Source organism: Salvia miltiorrhiza, unplaced genomic scaffold (genome assembly GCF_028751815.1).
Source record: "Salvia miltiorrhiza cultivar Shanhuang (shh) unplaced genomic scaffold, IMPLAD_Smil_shh original_scaffold_386, whole genome shotgun sequence".
NCBI lineage: Eukaryota > Viridiplantae > Streptophyta > Magnoliopsida > Lamiales > Lamiaceae > Salvia > Salvia miltiorrhiza.
This window is the reverse complement of record NW_026651539.1, coordinates 290,353-309,188: the sequence shown is the minus strand read 5'-3', so window position 1 is coordinate 309,188 and position 18,836 is coordinate 290,353. Positions and strand designations below refer to the sequence as shown.

The 18,836-nt window shown below is 31.7% G+C and overlaps 1 protein-coding gene across 1 annotated transcript; it reads right to left on the bottom strand.

Annotated features, from left to right (window-relative positions):
- Positions 1 to 10,747: 10,747 nt before the first annotated feature.
- Positions 10,748 to 18,588, bottom strand: LOC131004357 (putative glucuronosyltransferase PGSIP8). Its single transcript, XM_057931030.1, has 4 exons — positions 16,315 to 18,588; positions 11,781 to 12,241; positions 11,539 to 11,686; positions 10,748 to 11,455 (listed from the first exon to the last, which is right to left on the bottom strand). The coding sequence occupies exons 1-4, from the start codon at positions 16,536 to 16,538 to the stop codon at positions 10,915 to 10,917; spliced, it is 1,374 nt and encodes a 457-aa protein (XP_057787013.1). The 5' UTR covers positions 16,539 to 18,588; the 3' UTR covers positions 10,748 to 10,914.
- Between the last annotated feature and the right edge of the window lie 248 nt (positions 18,589 to 18,836).

Genomic DNA, 18,836 nt, shown 5'->3' with positions numbered 1-18,836 from the left:
GCAACGGTCATATTTCTGGTGATAGTTACATTTAATTATATTTTGGCCATAATATAATATAGGCATGCTTGATCTAGAGGTGAAAAAGGTCAAGCAAATTGATTCCAAAATGATTATCTACTAATTATTATATGAACAAATTATTTTTATTGTAATGTAAATGATAATAATAATGTCATAATGATGTGTCAGTAACTTGTATTTTTGCTGGAATGGAGTAAGTGAATGGGAAAGTTTATTTATTACAGCCAGTTTGAGATACATATATAGGAAGAATTGAAGTACAAAAAATATGTGTACCAACTTATTAATAATTATATTAATGTTATTATATCATCAAGAAGATATATATACAGTGAAGAGGATTAATTTTAATTGTTCTTTCAGGTATTATAAAGAGAGCTTTTATTAATTAGGAGCGATCGAATTTGTCAAAACTAGATAAGTGAGAAAAATAATTGGAATTTATTATAGTTATGATCAGAAGGAAAATAATTAAAACTACAAAGTCAGTCATAAGAATAACAAATGGTATATATACCAAAGGTTGAGACGTGGCAGAGAAATTCTAAATGTAAGTTTCAAACATATATAGAGATTGACTTGACAAATAATTTTCAGTTAGGTCTCCTTTGCTAGGCCGGCTTGATGAAATAAATTAAGTTTTATTAATGTTTTTTTATACTATTAGTTAATGTGCTTACCAAATATATATAAGGCTTCGAAATTATTTCTGCTTTAAATATCTCTACATGTATAATGTATTGGTGTATAATTCATTGCGTGGTTGATGTATTAAATTGATATAATTATCTTTTTTTGTTACATATTATATTATCACACCTTGGGAGTGTAATACCTAATCAAGGACAGGTGGATAATGGATAGGGGATCATTCCTTTATCACGGGCTTTAATTTCTAAAGCAAATATGATATTAAGTTACTCCAGGGACAGGTTAAAATAATAATCATTAAACAAAATAAGAACGAAGAATTATTTTCACCTATTGAATAATGAAGATCTACAATAATAATCACTAAATAAAATAAGACTAAAGAATTATTTTCAACTATTAGATAATGAAGATCTACGATAGATACGTCATCTTGCTAAATAAATGCAGCATTTGGATTCGAATCCTGAAGAAGCAATTTTTTTTTTTCGAATGAAGATCTACGATAGACACTGCACACAAAAATGCATTGCACTAGACAATCCGTTAGGTACCTTTCGCGGCTGCTCGCTGCCTTGATTATGCGTACAATGCATATAATTGGACACAAATATGCATAATTTGGCATACAAAAATGCATTGCATATTTTGTGATAACATTATACATATTTTTGTGTTCAATTATATATGCATAAAACAAAATCAGTTTTTTTTTTAATATTCGAATTCTTTTGTGTTCATGCAATGTATTCAAGTTAGGTGTCAATAACCGAGAATTAATTACTTTATGTAATAGATGTAATAAGAACTTGATGAATTGTGTTTAATTTGTATACTACTCTATCTGTGCTTCCCAGTATAATAGTCCTCTTCGATATTAAGAGAATACATGGATATCATATATAGATATATATCACACTGATCCACTTCCCCAAGTCAAAATAAAATAAAATAGAAAGATAAAGAATACATTAAATAGGGGTATACCGTATATTAAGGAAATAAAATTTATTGTGCAACATTTTAATAAACTTATAATTTTATGATGGACGGGAATAAAAGCAGTGGAATATTATTGAGATAGAGGGAGTGTTGTTATATATGAACCGTCCCAACATAAAATTGGACTTGTACATATGTACATGCAGTGTGAGAAGCATAGATTAATTTATTGATCGAACACATACTGAATAGTGCGATTTTTATTGTCACTTTTGAGTTTTTGAGAATTGTAACTACTAATGATTGAATAAAAGGGGAAGTAATCAATAATTTGAAATACGTATGAGGTTGATTAATTTGGTTCATACAATTAACTATAAAAAATACAAGCTTAATTAAGGATAATCATTTGGACATACCAAAATCATGACAATTTCTCAAACTCATTTCAAAAAATAAAACCAGCTACTCATATTAAGAATTACAAAAGCGACGATCGTCATAAAATAAAATCGTATCGTAGAATTAAAACGTCGAGTTAAAACGTGTGATAAAACATGAACGTGCAATATATAAAGACTATTTAAAGTGATTACATGAGTTTGGCTACTTTAAAAAAGTTAATATGCAATATATATTCTTATTTTTCTTAAAAAAGTTAATGTGAAATATATATTCTTATTTTTCTTGATTGTTGTGGGGCTTTGGATCTTTAAATTCTGAACCTAATAGACATCATGATTTTCTAATTTGGTCCAACTTTTAAACAGCTAGCTTAATTAAGGTCATACAATATTTTCAACACATGAAATAGTGTGACACTATTTTGTCTTAATTTTGTAAGGTTTTACCCAATAGTAAGAGATTTTACACACAAGGCACTTTGCCGAGTACTTTCCGTTTTCTGCTTAGGCTACGTTCTAGTTTTTTATAGAAATTCTTTTTGTGTCAATTCTTTCCAAGTTCTCTTCTTGTATTTGTAGCACTACTACAAGCCACGACAAACCAAAATGTATCTCTAGCTAGCACTAGCACTAGCACTTGCCTAAAAAAGGTTTCTACCACTATTTGAATGAAATATGAAAGATTTTAAGATTTTATGACATTGAATCAATTTTGGAATGTGTTAGTGTGCATGCGCAAGGAATATGTGTGGTGTGATTATGTAAATTGTAACTTTAAAAAAAGAAAAAGAGAATTATGGAATTAGATGTTATATTAATTTACAAATTTGGAGTGTTCATTTCATAACTACTAGTATGTGCCCGCTCGTGCGATGCACGACCATCATCGAAATTGAACGATAATTTAAATAAATAAATAAAAATGTTAAACATAATATATATATATATATATATATAAGTAAATATAAACATAAATGATCTCAATAAAAAATAAATTATTCACAATATAATCTCAATAAAAATATCAATCTGAAAACATTCGAATTTTCAATTATTGAAATAGCAATTAATTGATTTAATTGATAATGTGTATAAATTTATAAATAAATAAATTATGAAATATCAAAAGCAAGTATAGATGATAATGAGTATCATTATGGATCATATAATATTCTAAGATGTACAAAACTATTTATTTACATATAGTATAACTGTAGTTTAATATAGTTTTCGAATGCATATTTATGAGGTCATTTTGTTTATGCTCAAATTTTAAAATAAAGTTACAATGTATACATTTTTTTTTCAATTGGAAAGTGAAAAAAATAAAGGGTTTAACATGAGATATGTGTCGTTCATTTTCCAAAATAAAATGCATACAATTTCAGTAAATTTAAATAAATGTGCTACTAAAAATTTAAACTCTTCAATTTACTTTTATTTTTTATTTTTAAAGAAAATAGATAATGGTTCTCTAATTACTGATTTTCCAATGAGTAATTTTGAAGCTTAAAAATTCGATTTTTAAGATATACTATATATTAGTTATTTATCTACAAAATTATATTAATATAAAGTTGACCTTTAAAAAAATATTTTTAAGCTAAAGATTTCTAAAATGAACAAATATAAGTTTCATCATTGTAATTGCATTAAACTGATATAATAAAAATATAAATAGTAAAATATAAAAAATACTGATCTATAGTAAAAACATAAAAAATAAAATAAAAAAATATGGAAAAAGGAATGAAAGAACCGTGAATTTTAAAAAATGAGAAATGAGAGAGGAGATGATAGAGGAGAGAAGAGAGAGGAGAGAGAAAAAAATAATTTGGTGACTTTAAACTATAATAACTTATTGGTTTTAAATTTATTTTTTATAATTTTTACATCAAATTAAAGATATCGTCATTATCTTTAATTTAACATCCATATTGAATATTTTTTTATAAATTAAAGTTGATGAATTTAAAAGAAAATCAAATTGAATAAATATATTTGAATAGTGTTTTCTAAGTAATTAATATATTTTGTTGAATTAGTGTGAACGTGTGAAATGAGTTAGTGGTGTTAATAATTTTTTTTAACCTTTATATTAAAAGTATTATCAAAATTATTAAGCATACCGTGCAATGTACGGGAAATGATTTTATATTTTTATATTTATATAAAATTGATTCCTACTCAATTATTATATTTATAAATATAATAGCAAATTAATTATACTTGAATATATTTGAGCTAAATATTGAAAAATATACAAGAATAAAGAAAAATTCACAATAATAAAAATTGATATTATGAAAAGCCAAAAATGTAAGTAAAAAATTAGAAGTAAAAATAAAAAAGAAGTGAAAAATTATTCAAATAAAAGATAAGTGAGGAGAGAGATTTTTTTTAAAAAAATTTAATCTTTAAATAAATATAAATTTTATATTTTAAATTAAATATTTACATAAAATATATAAAATTAAAGCTCTTATCATGATATTTAATTTGATATGAATATTAAATATTTTATAAATAGTCAAATTTCACAACTTTAGAAAGAAAGAAAATAAATAAAAAATAAGAAGATAAAGAAAAGGGAAAAAAAGAAAAGAAAAAAAAATATAGTTTATAAATAAACCTTAAATTTTATTATAACTAAAAAATTACCACTCAATTTTAAAATCAATTTCAAATAAAAATTTTAACTTTTTAAAGTATAGATTAAAGAAAGTAAATTAAAAATCAATTTTTTGCTGCACAAATCTATTTGCTTTTTTTTTTTTTTTTTGAGACGCATGCTTTCTTAAATTCATATGCAGTTTCTCAATGCATTGCACGTAAAAAATGCAGTTTTTAGTGCATGCTCCATTTTTTTAGACGTGGGATTTGTAAGTTGTAATTTAATTTAAGTTAGTTTAATCCATTTTTTGTGTATATATAATATGACATTATTTTTTGAAGGAATCACAAAATCGCCATTCAAATCAATTTCAAATTGATTTGAAATCAATTTCAAATTGAAAACTGCTGTTTTAATATAGTATAGATGCGCACGATTTCATTATAATTCAATTATGCTTATTGATCAACGGTAGCAATTTCAAGATGAGATTTAGTATCTCATAATTTTGTGTATGCCATCGTGTCCCATTATTAATAATATTTTTTATAAAAATAAAATATACTGTTATAATATTATGAATTATATTTAATTTTTATTTCAAAAAAATTATATCAAATCTTAAAAAAATATATACATAACTTTGAATTTATTAACCTATTAATAAAAGTGAAATTAAATGACAAAAAATAAGTATATACTCCAATTGAATGGAATAAACCTTAATTAATAATCACAAAATTAAACTAAAATATATCAAGTTGAAAGAAAAAACATGTAAAACAATATAAAAAATAAAAATAGAACACAAAGTGGGACACCAAATATAATAAACTAAATCTCAAGTGAGTTATTCCATTGTCTTACTCGGCCTTACGAACGTCCATTAATTTTGGAGTAAATATATGTTATTAATTTCCAGCAATTAATCATTTCTAATTAAGAACCCTTCTAAATTGATATCTATCCTATCCACATGCATCCGTTCTTTCTTATTTTTAAAATTGAATACACATTTGAATATTACTAATAACCAACATTTTATACGATGTTGTTAATGAGCTCTATCAAAATCAAGTATGTTAGTTGTAGATGTGAGTAAAATACATATTGCGGGTGGATTACTTGATATAATAATAAAAAGGGACTACTATTGAAATGGAAATGATTAAAATTAAAGCAATAAAAATAAAAAATAAACATCAAATATAGGGTGGTAATTAAGTCTTGTAAAGTATGGCTCAATAAGATTATTTACTATACGGACAACTAAGCTTACTTGATTAGACACTTTCTCTTTAGTCATTAGTTGGGAAATTCGAATCACTACAGAAGATAAACGAGGAATCATTATTGAGTATTTCAAAAAAGAGTAGCATTTCATAACAAATTCATTTAGTAATATATTATACTATATAATGTATGTATAGGAATGAGATAAAACATAAATTAATTTTAAAATATTTCAATTCGATTATCGAAATTTTATCTTTTAAAAAATCATCGTTTCATAACGAATTCATAGTATTAATTTGGTCCCCGCTAATGGTCTACATCAAATGCGGGCCTGTGTGTGTGTTTTTCCGTGAACGTTGTAAGAAGAAGGAACAAATTCTGTACCAAGTCGTAACGGCTGATTGAGACAAAAAATATTTTGTTTTGTTGTTGTTTGGACAAAAATGCCATTGCTAGAATTAGAAATCTGAGTTAAGCATGAGTGTGATTGTAAGGGTTGTATGGGAAATTATTTGAAGGCATAAATGAATTGGTGGAAGTCACGAGATGATGATGGGTGGATGGTAGGCCCCAACCACTGCGCAGAACTTTCCGTTGATGTGGCGTGGCCCCTACTATATTTAATTATTAATGTTTGCATCTCCAAACTTCATTCTCTTCCATATTTGTATATAGAGTTTTTTGTGTTTATACCATACTGTATTTAATTTTCTATGTTATTGGATTCATCATGAATGTATTGTATGCTACGTTTGATGAATATGATATAACTTATTTACTGTAACAGTTGAAAGTTCTTAATAGAGAAATAATAATAATAATTCGATAATTACTACTCCCTCCGTTCGCCAAAAGTATTCCACAATTACTATATTTGGCGTCCGCAAAAAGTATTTCACTTTCCTTTTTAAGCCATGGTCCCACCATCCACCTTTATATTTTATCCTTACAAACACTCTTTATTTACAAAAAACTCACCCTAAATTCAATCTCAACCACACATCTCATAAAGTGGTGGGGCTCTTTCTCCACTACATCAACATCATCACACATTTTATTAAACTCTGTGCCCGGCCAAAATGGAATACTTTTGGCGGACGGAGGGAGTATTTAATTAAATATTCTAATCGACTTTGTTTATTTATTTTTGATATTGTTGGTGCTCAACAATAACATATTTGTAACAGAAAGTAACAAGAACACGAAAAAGGAGTTGAGATGTTGAACTTTGTATTGCTTTAGCGAAAGGCTTTGAAAGTAACTGAACAATGATAATCGATGATCTTATACTAGAGTTTTACATGTATTTATAGGTAAATAACTGTGAATCCTAGTGGGAGAAGGACTCGTATTTGAGTTATAATCACACTACGCTTCCTCATGTTTATCTTCGTATATTTATTGTAATCTTAGCTTCGGACTTGATTGGTTGTGGATATTGGACTCTTTTAAGATAAGATCGTCTCTGTGAATTTAGGCTCGTTCCGTTGAAGGCGGCTCTGATTATGGCCCGGAAGCTCTATTATCGATTCAGCAGCGCTGTTTTGGGCTCTGCAGCTCTGTTCTTCGAGAATCTCTCTTTTTTTTCGTTATTTTCATCCGATATACATGTAATGCATATTTTATCCTCATCACATATGATTATTTAGGAAAATAAAATTATAGTGTAAATGTGTATAATTAAAGACATGTGTGTCTATATTTAAGGTAATATAAAGTGATTATTAAAAGAAAAAAAACATATCAGATCAAATGAAATTAAAAAAAAGTGTACATATATACATATATATGATTATGTTTCTTAACAAACACAATTATCTTATCCGAGCATTAATATGTTTAGTAGTATTATTAATTTATTTTGTAAAATTAAGTGGCTAGGATATGAATCTCAATCCATCTATCTTTCGACCAACCAGGGGCGGGGCTAACTTACGGAAGGTTTTGTGCAAAATTTAAAATCGGACCCTTTTTTATAGCTAATAATGTATTAAATATATATAAATATATAAATATATATAATAGGGGGCCCTCGATTTTTTGGGGCCCTGTGCGGTCTCCCACCCCGCACACCCTCAAAACCGCCAATGCAACCAACTTAAAAGAATATTTATCAAGAAATTATCTCATATTATCAAACAAATTGATCACTTACAATTATTCAATCTCTTATAATATTATTTACAATAAGGGTGTGTTTGTTTTGAGATATAAAGAAGGGATAAACTCCATTTACCATCTTATATTTCATTTGTTTTGATGTAATGAAAAATTTGGATATATGGTATAAATTTTTGAGCAGCATCCCTTGATAAATGTATAATTTTATATGTAAGGAGGGTGATATAATTTTATACCATCTTATAAAGAGATGATAAATATATACCAAATAAGATATAAAAAACGTGGTCCACATTTTACCTGAAAAATTTATAACTCATTATATTATTCCTCTATTTAAAGGGATAAAAAGAAAACATACCCTACTATTCAATATAAAATTAAATATTATGCATATTAAATAATAAGAAAAGTTTGATACCATAAGTTTTTTTTTTCTTTTGTTCTTTTTGAGAAAAGATACAAGAAGTTGTTGATAGTGGCTAATTAAAGGCTAGCTGCTATTTGTTCTTTGTGTTTTGCTCCGCACGCTACGTAACTTCCACGGAGCCTCAAGCTTGAAGTTCCAACGGCTCCAATGTGTGTGTGTTGACGGCGGTGAGAGAGAGAGAGAGAGGAATAATAGGTTAGATATTTAGTTAGTACTAAGCTTGTCGCGTTTAATTAGGCTCTCGTCTCGTCGACTCTAAAATTCTTTCATCACACTTTAAAATAATTTCCGAGAATAGGAATTATAATCTCAATCCCGAAAAATTAGAATACTCGATTCATAAATCAAGATAAAGCTGGAGTTATCGAGTTGATATTATAAAAAATAATAGGACAAATTGCATGAAAATACCTCACTTTATATCAAAATTTGGTTTTTTGACAATATTTTTAGTTGTAGCAAAAATTTCGACGAGCTTTCAATTTGTTGCAATGTCCGTCCGGGGAAAATTTCGGGCCAAATTAAATTTGAGTTGGCAGCCGGAATGCCAACGTGACATCAGAAATGCCAAATCACACCCCTCTCCCCTCCCACATCACCCTCTCTCTCTCTCTCTCTCTCTTCCCCATCCCTCTTTCCAATTCCCCCTCTCCCTGTCGGCTCTCACCCTCTCTCTCACTTCCTCCACCGCTGCCACAACCGCCCAGATCTGCCACAACCGCCACACTGTCGGCTCTCTCACCTCCGTCGGACGCTTCCCCTTCCCCCATCTCCCACCGCTGCCACTTTCTCCCCCCTCCCTCTCTCTCTTTCCTCCACTCAATTCCCGGCGCCGGTTTTCAGGAGACGGCTCAAGCCGAAGAACGACGTCGAGCGGTGGGAGATCCCAGAAAACACCTCAGCCAAGAGAACTAGGGCGCCACTACCTGAAATTTGATATATGAAATTTGGTATCTAAAATTTGGTGAGAGAGAGAGAAAAGGAATCGAGTGGCGGCGCCGAGTTCGCCTCAGCCAAGAGATCCCCTCTCTCTCACTTCCTCCACCGCCCTCGCTGCGTACACTCCGCCGCCGGAAAACCTCGTGCGGTGGAGGTCCTAGAAAAGGTCGGTCCTCGCTCGCCGACAGTGGGGGATGGGGGAAGGGGAAGCGAGCAAATTGATGTGTGCGATTTAGTTGTCTAGATTCAAGTTATTTATCGTGTGTTTTTATTTGGTATTACCCAAGTTTGTGGTGTTTTGCTGCAGGATTAGCATTAATTGTGAGTGGAAGTTGGTGGATGCTAAGAGGGAAGAAAGACATGAATTCAATGAAGTAAACGTAATTTTTGGAGATGATTAGAGATTGAGTTTAGAGTTAATTATTCTAAATGTAATTAAAGTCTAATACTCTTATTTTTTATTTATTTTTGGGCTTAAGTTGTGAAAGGGCCGAAAATACCCTTGTTGGGTGATAGACGGTACTTTAGGGATTTAATCCCTTAGCCTTTTATTCCCCACCTAGCCGCCACATTAGGATTATTAGATTAGGATTTAGTTTTAGTTTGAAAGGGATTATTATTAGTTTTTAGTTTTATCTTTATTTTTTTTGCTTGCTAAAACTTTGAAGAGAGCTTTTGAATTTATTTTGGAAAATTCTTGGCAGAACACGTTTCCCTCATCATTCTATAGTGGTGATTGGTTTGTTATTCAATTGCAATTTATTATTCTTGCTTTATATTTGCTTTATTTGTTTTATTATTTTTAGTTTAATTATGAGTAGCTAATTTTTAATTCGGCGAGAATAATGAAGTATTGATTTAATAATTTGTGAGACCTAATTGTTCATATAATTGATTCCTGTTGATTTTGATTTGTTTCTTGTGTTTAAATTAAGATAGTTCTGATTTAATTTAAGCCTGATCAATTAGGTTAAATTGGATTATAGTCAATTAGCACCTCCAATCCGTAATTGTTGGAATATGGCTGATTAGTGATAAAGCTATCATGTTCTTAGTAGGAATAAATTGGTGGATTAATTATTACTAGCGTATCTAGGATAATTGATCTAAATTGGGTTAAAATTTAAAGGGTATTAAATATATACACATATATCTTTTCCCAAAAAACGATTGTAGAAATAACTTTGTAATTTACGTAGGAAAAATAGTTATGCTAAATTCATTTGATATAAATATACTGATGTAGATGTAAATCATGTAATGGTTTATTTCGTAGAATTTTTTTTAAAGTGCTACAATCTTTCTACTGGATTAGAAAAAAGAGTTAAAACAGATGACATGTGATTGCTTTTGTGCATAAGAATTTACAGAAGAGAAGCAATCAACTCATGAAAATCCAACCACTTAAAATTTCTTTTCAATTTTGCATGTAGCAAAACAGGGCTGTTTACAGAACATGATCCTCGTTCTCCTCCCATATTCCAGCCCACAAATCAATAAAATTCTCTTCACTTCACTCGTTATACGATCTCACACAAGACTCTACCTCCGATTCAGTAAAGCTTACTGAATCCAGAGGGCAACGCACTCTCGCCCAACCTCAGCAAGAAACCTTCCCTCTCGAGCACAACTTGCAGGGAAGACACGATTCTGATAAACGCGACGTACAAAAGGGGGGAGCTGCAGAAGGCATAGGCGAAGACAGAGAGGGCCCTGACGACGCCGTCCGAGTACCACGGGTAGGCCATGACGAGAAGGGCGCCCAAGAAGCCGAACCACGGGACGAGAACGGGCAGCATCGGGAGCAAGAAAGCGTTAACGGCGACGAAGCAGAGAGAGAGGGCGCCAAGAAAGTAGAGGGTCCAGCCGATGAGAGGATGAATGGTGACGGGAATGAAGAGAATAGGGAGCAAGTAGGCAGCAAGAATGGACCACAAAGCGATCAACTTGAAGCCGATTTGGATGAAGAAGACGCTCTTTTCCTCGCGACGGTAGCAGAGCTTCGATAGATTAGGGCGGGCAAGGCGCGCCACGCCCATTATCCCCAAGTAAAACACGGCCTGGATAACAGCCATCGGCATCTCCGCACCGTATCTGTGATTCAAACAGATTATATAAACAGATAAATTCAATCCATTAAATTATTGTATTGTATCACTCGGAATTTGAGTGCTAACCCTATAGTTTGGAGGCGTTGCCTGTGCCAGTCGATGCCGAGCGGGAGGACCGGCCACGACCACCAGTACCACGGCTTCAGCCACGAAGCTCCAGGGAAGGTGATCACGCTGTTCGGACCGCACGGTACATTCCACCGGAGCTTCAGATCTAATTAAATCAAGTAAGAAAGAGAAGACTCTCATCATTCCATTCCCAAATCAAGTACTGAAATGAAAAAATTAAGGCGATGGCGATTGCATACAATAGTAGGAAGCATCCATTTGGTATCCGAGAGGAAGCCTGTAGGTCCCATCCAGCTTGGTGCCATTTGGAGGAGAAACAAATTGAGGCGAGCTGAGTAGATCTGGGAAATAGCTCGTGAGAAATCCTTGATCGGCACCGTCGGGATTGCTTCTCCCGATCTCCAATTCATGCATCATGTCGTTGAAAACCGCCATGGACGGCTGCAAAACGAAGAGGCCGGTGTGGAAGATGCAGGGGTTGATGAACACCGCGCAAAACTGGCCGCATTGGAAGAGTTCGTCGGTTTTGCGGAGGAAGAGGTTGTCGGCATCGAGCATCACCACTCGATCATATTGGACGAGCTTCCATGCGTAAAGCTTGTTCAGTGTTAGCTTGAATCTCCAATCGAATTGCGATTGAACGCTGTACGGATTCCTGATGTTCTCAACGCTCACCACCTTCGCCCCATCCTCTTCTTCTCTGTATCAAAAACACATTAAAAAATATTCAATTTTACTTCTTTATATTTGAGTTTGAGGCGTAGTTGGTTATAGTTGGGGGAAATGTGATCGAAACAGATAATTGACAGTGGCACCCATCTTAACTAATGATAATTTTATGATTTGAATTAATTAATGAAAAAGTTGAATAGCTAAGTAAACTTGTGGTTTAAAAAGTCAAAACGACAGTAAAACGAAATGAATTGAAAGTCCTAAGCGACTTTTAAAATGAACACGAGAGAATATAATGAGTGAAAAAGAAAAAGAGAGAATATAACAAAGTCAAGGAATTTTTAGCCCGCTTTACTTATCTCGAGTAGAGAGAGGCCTTACGTTGATTGGCATGTCCAACCAAATAAAAATTATGAATTTAAATATTATATATACAATAGATAGACTTTTATCATAGTTTTAAACATTTTTAAATATAAAAATATTCCTATCTTATGGTATCAAATATGAATAAAACTTATTCATATATATTAAACTAGTATTTGCATCATGTGCAATACACAAGAAAATGTTTTTATATTTCTATATTTATATAAAATTGATATAATTTCAGTTATTATCATTATATTTATAAAATTGATACTAATCGGATATATTTAAGCTGAATAATCAATGAATAAATAAATAAATAAACCCACAATAGTAAAAATTGATATTATAAAAGGAAAAAAGTTAAGTTAAAAAATAAAAAATAAAAAATTAAAATTAAAATTAAAAAGAATTTCAAAAATAGATTAATTCAAAAAAAAGTAAGAGATAAGAGAGAATTTAAAACTTTTAATCTTTAAATAAATATAACTTTTACATTTTAAATCAAATATCAAATATTTACATAAAATATATCAAATAAGATCTTATCATGATCTTTAATTGGATATGCATATTAAATACTTTATTCGTCCCGTAAAAGTGTATCACATAAGGGATTATGCGAGTTTTAAGAAAAAATTGGTAGATAAATTGTTGAGTGAAAATGAATGGTTGTAGTTGAAGTGATTGTTGGGTTGTGTAAAAATAAGTGATTGTGGTTAAAAGGAGAAAGTGGGGTCATGTCCCAAAATATACACTTTTATGAGACTGACGAAAATGAAAAATGTGATATAATTTTTTTAAAAAAAAGGATAAAAAAAATTTATTTTACAAATAAACCTTCAATTTTATTATATCTACCAAATTACCACTCAACTTTGAAATCAATTTTAAAATTAATTTCAAATAGAAATCTTAGTTTTTTAATAATAGTAGTGTAGATTACTGAATTGACCAAAAAGAGAAGTAAAGGATCTCGATCCAAAAGCATGGTAGTCCCAAAATCCACAAAAAGCAAATTTACGTTTGCGTTCTAACAAGACAGATTAATTTAAAAAATAGGTTCGGCATTTCATAAACATCCAATTATAGATAGTGACATGCACTCAATTTTAATAAATGTCACAAACAAAATTAGGCTAATTCACTCAGCCAAATGTCGTCTATGTATGCACTTCTACTATGTATGAACTCTTTATACATATGAATATAACATTTTTATATGCATATATATATACACGTATATATGTTTTTTAAACGAAGTCAATTTTGAGATATATATAAGAAATCGAGCACAAGTTGACAGCATCAGATGCAAACAATTTCAATCCATACTTTTTTTCCAAGGCTGAGGCCAAGCTAGAATCTTTAGTGAGTCTATTTTCACAACTTTCCTCATTCATAGTAAGTTGAGTTGGGGTCGTCCACTCTTTTTCTACTTTATTTCATTCATGCATTTTCCAGTTATTTTCAGCCTTACTTCTATGTCTAATTTAAGCATTAAAGCATTGTAATATTCAAACGAAAGAAATTCCAAATTTATAAATTCCATACAATATTCATCTTAACCAAGATGGCGTATACCTACTTGGAATAGAATATTGCCGTATATAACGGATTTTTTGGGAAAAAAAACAAAGATACTCGAAAATAATACTATATGAATTGGTAGATAACCAAAAGTGAAAAGATTGCCGACTCTTATCGTGAAATATGACAAATTAATTAATCAATCAGGGAAAGATTTTAATTTCGTAGTTATTTTTATTTTATATTAAACACTTAAAAAATAAGCATTTCATCACTTGAATTATTAATACTTGTGTAGATATATCCTTTTGACTGATATGGCCAACGTTGCACTTAAATTATGTAGGACTTTGAATACTTTTATCGACAGAAGTAGTGGGTAGGGGAGTTTCCTAGAACTATATATCTTAAATGAAAATAACTAAAATTAGAGAGTATAGTAGAATAAATTAAGTAAAATAAGAGGACGTGGATCCGAGTCTACCACCAAGCTCATTCATAATTACTTTACTTAGCTTAATATTGTTCTTTGCATCATCTATGCATATTTATCAATAAATAAATAAAAGCTCATATTTATGTATAAACACTAGTAGGAAAAACATATAAATCACAATCATAAAAAAAATCTCCTGTGCATTTGTTATATATATATACATATTATACATATACATATATATACTACTCAAAATTAAGAAAAATAAAATTAACCGTATTTTTTTACATTTTAAGCGTATTTAATCATAACAACCAAATTAAGTAAAATGGTTATGGTCATGTCAATTAATTTCCTATCATGAAAATAGATTTATTACTTAAAAATGTACAAAATTTTAGAAGTAGAAATTGAAGACATGACCATGTGTAATTTAATAGGGCACGACCAAATTGGATATGCTCAAGTGCGTGGCATCTGAGATGTCAATTTAATGCTTCAGCGTAAATATAATTGAAAATGCTGATATAAAAAGAAATATTTTAAATTTTGGTGTGTAAATTAAATAATAATCCACATAAATTTAAGTATTTAACTGGTATCAAAAAATGGCCGGTGGACAGCAGAAAGAAACAGAAGAGTAAGAATATCCAAAATTAATGAGAAATTGGGAAAACCGCCCTTTTCTCGATAGCTCCACTTTGTGAATATCCGACTCAATCTAACCTTTCATTTATGCTTTCACTTATCATTTTGTTTTTCTTTTGTATGAATTACACGAATAAATAAATAAAAATATACGATGTAGTTATAACATAATTTGTCATTTCTATGATCATGTAATTTGAGTAAGAAATATGCAATATAGCTATAGCATAATTTGTCATTACTATGATAATGTAACGTTGAGTTGCATCAATTTGCCTCTTTTCCCTTCTTTAAATCAAACCCCATATAAACAAATATGCAACATGGTCCATCTAAATAAAAGGTACCACTATGGAATTAAGTATTTTAGGTAAACATAAGTTAGATACTATAAGAATTCTAATTGATGTTATCACTGCCCATAAAAAATATCGATTGTCAATTCCTATAAATATAAAAATATATAGGTTTAATCTAAGTTCTGGTTGAATATGTAATTAAAGATAAAATGTCGCTAGAAAAGTCTTTTCAATCGATTTTTTTTTTCGAAAATTGAGATGATTAAATGGCACAATAATATTGGTCCTAGTTAATTAGTTAAGTTGGTCGAGCGACCTTTACTGTCTTCCAAAATAAGTTGACTAAGTAAACTACAATATCTATCTTGTTTAATTTGGTGAATTATATAGGTTTAATCTCCTGAATTTTATTCAACTATTTGAATATAACACAATACTTAATCTCGAGATAATATTACGTAAATTTAATCTCATCTTATGTGTCTGACATTTTTTATATAATAAAATTAATTTTAAACTAATTTAATCTCAATTTTCTTTTTTTGATTCCACACAATCTCCAAAAATATGATACTTTTATTCCACTAATACTTTTAACACACAACACACTCAATCATTTTATTAAAATTTATGTCATTTTCAAAGAAAAAATAAAGAAGTAAAATTGAACCAAAAGTATATTTTAGACAGTTAAAATACAAATCACCAAAAGAGGCTAGAAATCATCAACATTAAGAGTTGGTATTTTAAAATAATAAAAACAAAAAGAGGAGAGAGAGAGAGAGAGAGAGAGAGAGGTGGTAATGGTATAGTACTTACAGAGCTTGAACCCAGCGGGAAGGTACATCAATGGAGGCAATGACGACGAGATCAGCATCGACCTTAAGATGACGGAGCGATCTCAGCATGACACGTGTGGCCACATAGAACTCGTAGTCCCTCGGCGTCCCCATATACATCATGGTAGCATAGGCATTTCTGTGCACCCCGCCTGCCACCAACCTCACAAAAATCACCAATCCTAACAAACTCACCCACCGCATTTTCTCTCTCAAACAATCCTCCCCGTTTTTCTCTTCTTATATGGAAACCTTCACACGAAATCTCATTCGGATTCCCACCCTTTTCTGTTAATTATAACTTCTCTATAATAATGCGACCAAGATAGAATATATATCTCTGTGCGTCTGAAAAGTAAAAGGAAAAGAAAAACACTTTTGCAGAAGAAAAGCCAAGAAACGTTGAGCCTTTTGTTTTTTTTGTTCCGATGCTGGATTTGTGTGTGTTTTTCTGCGTGAAAAGAGACCGAGAAACACACACTGTATATATATATATATGTACAGCGCGTTCGGAGTGGTGGAGGGGGAAAGTGAGGGGAAAGCGGCTCTTTAAAATTAAAAGGTTTAATTCTTGAATAATTCTTTCTTTCTTTTTTTTATCTAATAAGGTTTATTTTCCAAAATTCAGATATTATGAATTTTGAACTTTTCGGAACCATGGTTGTTCTCCAAAAAGAAAAGAAGACTTTTCAAATGATCGTCTTATTTTTAGAAATATGCTGAAAAGGTAAGAGCAATAAGTTAAAATTGGACATATGGATTGTAATGGAAAATTGCATAAAAACTCCCTGCGATAAATCCGACCTAGAATTGATTAATTTTGATATTATTATTATTATTATTATTTGGTTGACTAAACTGATGCTTATACATACCTGTATAGGCCTCTTGAGTCTTGGCACTTCATGCTCTAGATATTTTCTTCCCCGGGTCCACCTTCAGAAATAAGCAGAATCTATACTATACGTAATAATGTCACTAATTATTTATGAACTAATATTTGTTATTACCCGTTAATGATGCCCTAGTTGAATTTACAAAGGTGAGACACTCAAACACTTTCGTTCGTGAGAGATTTTCGGTTCAATTTCGTTTATATACAGTGTAGTTTTTCTACCTGCGTACGATTATTTTTTCACTGTTATATAATATAGAGGTCTGTTTTTTTCCCGATGTAATTTTTCTGCCTAGGTGCGATTATTTTTTCACCGTTGTTTGGTGTAGACAGGGCCGGCCCTGGGCATGGGCCAGCATAGGCGACCTCCCAGGGCCCATCATTTTTGGTGGTCTCAAAAAAATAATGCTCCTTTAATATAGTACTCCCCCGTTCCACGAATCTTGACACGTTTGGTTTCGGCACGAGAATTAAAGAGTTGTAGATTAGTGATAAAAGTGATAAAGTAAGAGAGAGAATGTAATAATTATTACCTTATTTGAAAATGTGTCAAGATTCGTGGGACGGCCCAAAAAGAAAAACGTGTCAAGATTCGTGGAACGGATGGAGTATATGTTATTATTTAGGCTTAATTCACACACACACACACACACACACACACACACACACACACATATATATATATATATAGGGAAAAGTTCTATGGAAACACAAAGTTAGATGGAGAAAGGAGACGCAATCTGGTTCGTTAGATCAATCTTGATCAAAGACTGAGATTAAAAGTCAATATAATTAAAACTGGTAAGATTCATATATCCCTAAAATTACTCATTTCCATTTTCTCTCTCCCTCATCTCTCTCTCTCACGATCTGCCCGTCCACTCTCTCCTCTCTCTTTCTCTCCCTCTCCCTTTCCCTGTCACCGTGAACCCTAAACCCGCGCCGCCTAGGGTTCGAATCCCTCAGCGCGGCGCCGCCTCTTCCAACGCCTCCATCCGTCATCTCTCTGTTCTCCACACCATCGCCGCCGCCTTCAACCGCCGCCTCCCTCCGTCATCTCTCTGTTCTCCACACCACCACCGCCGCCTTCGACCGACCTCAAGTTCAGCCACCGCCGCCCAAGTTCAGCCATCAGAATCTTCGACCGCCGCCTCCCTCCGTCCTCTCTATGTTCTCCACACCACCATCGCCACCTTCAACCGTCGCCGCCCCGATTCGTCCGCACCACCACTGCCGCCTTCGACCGCCCTCAAGTTCAGAGCCACCGCCGCCCAAGTTCAGCCGAAGAACTTTTGAACTTGTACATATAATTCTGTGAACTTATACATATAATTTTATTGAACTTGTACATATATTTCTGTGAACTTTTGATTTTCTAGAATTCTGAACTCCGGTCGCCGCCCCCTTCTCCGTACATTGAACATTCGCCGGAGAAGAGGAAGGGGGCGGCAGATTTTACAGATAATTTTATTGAACTTATACATATAATTCTGTGAACTTTTGAATTTGTGGTATTGAACTTCTGAACTCCGGCCACCGCTCCCTTCTCCGTACCTTGAACATTCGCCGGAGAAGAGGAAGGGGGCGGCAGAATTTACAGAGGGAGA

Coding starts and splice junctions, on each gene's coding strand:
- LOC131004357 (XM_057931030.1), bottom strand. CDS start 16,538: ATGCGGTGGGTGAGTTTGTTAGGATTGGTGATTTTTGTGAGGTTGGTG. Junction 12,242..16,314: donor TCCCGCTGGGTTCAAGCTCT/GTAAGTACTATA, acceptor TTTTTGATACAG/AGAAGAAGAGGATGGGGCGA. Junction 11,687..11,780: donor AATGGATGCTTCCTACTATT/GTATGCAATCGC, acceptor TGATTTAATTAG/ATCTGAAGCTCCGGTGGAAT.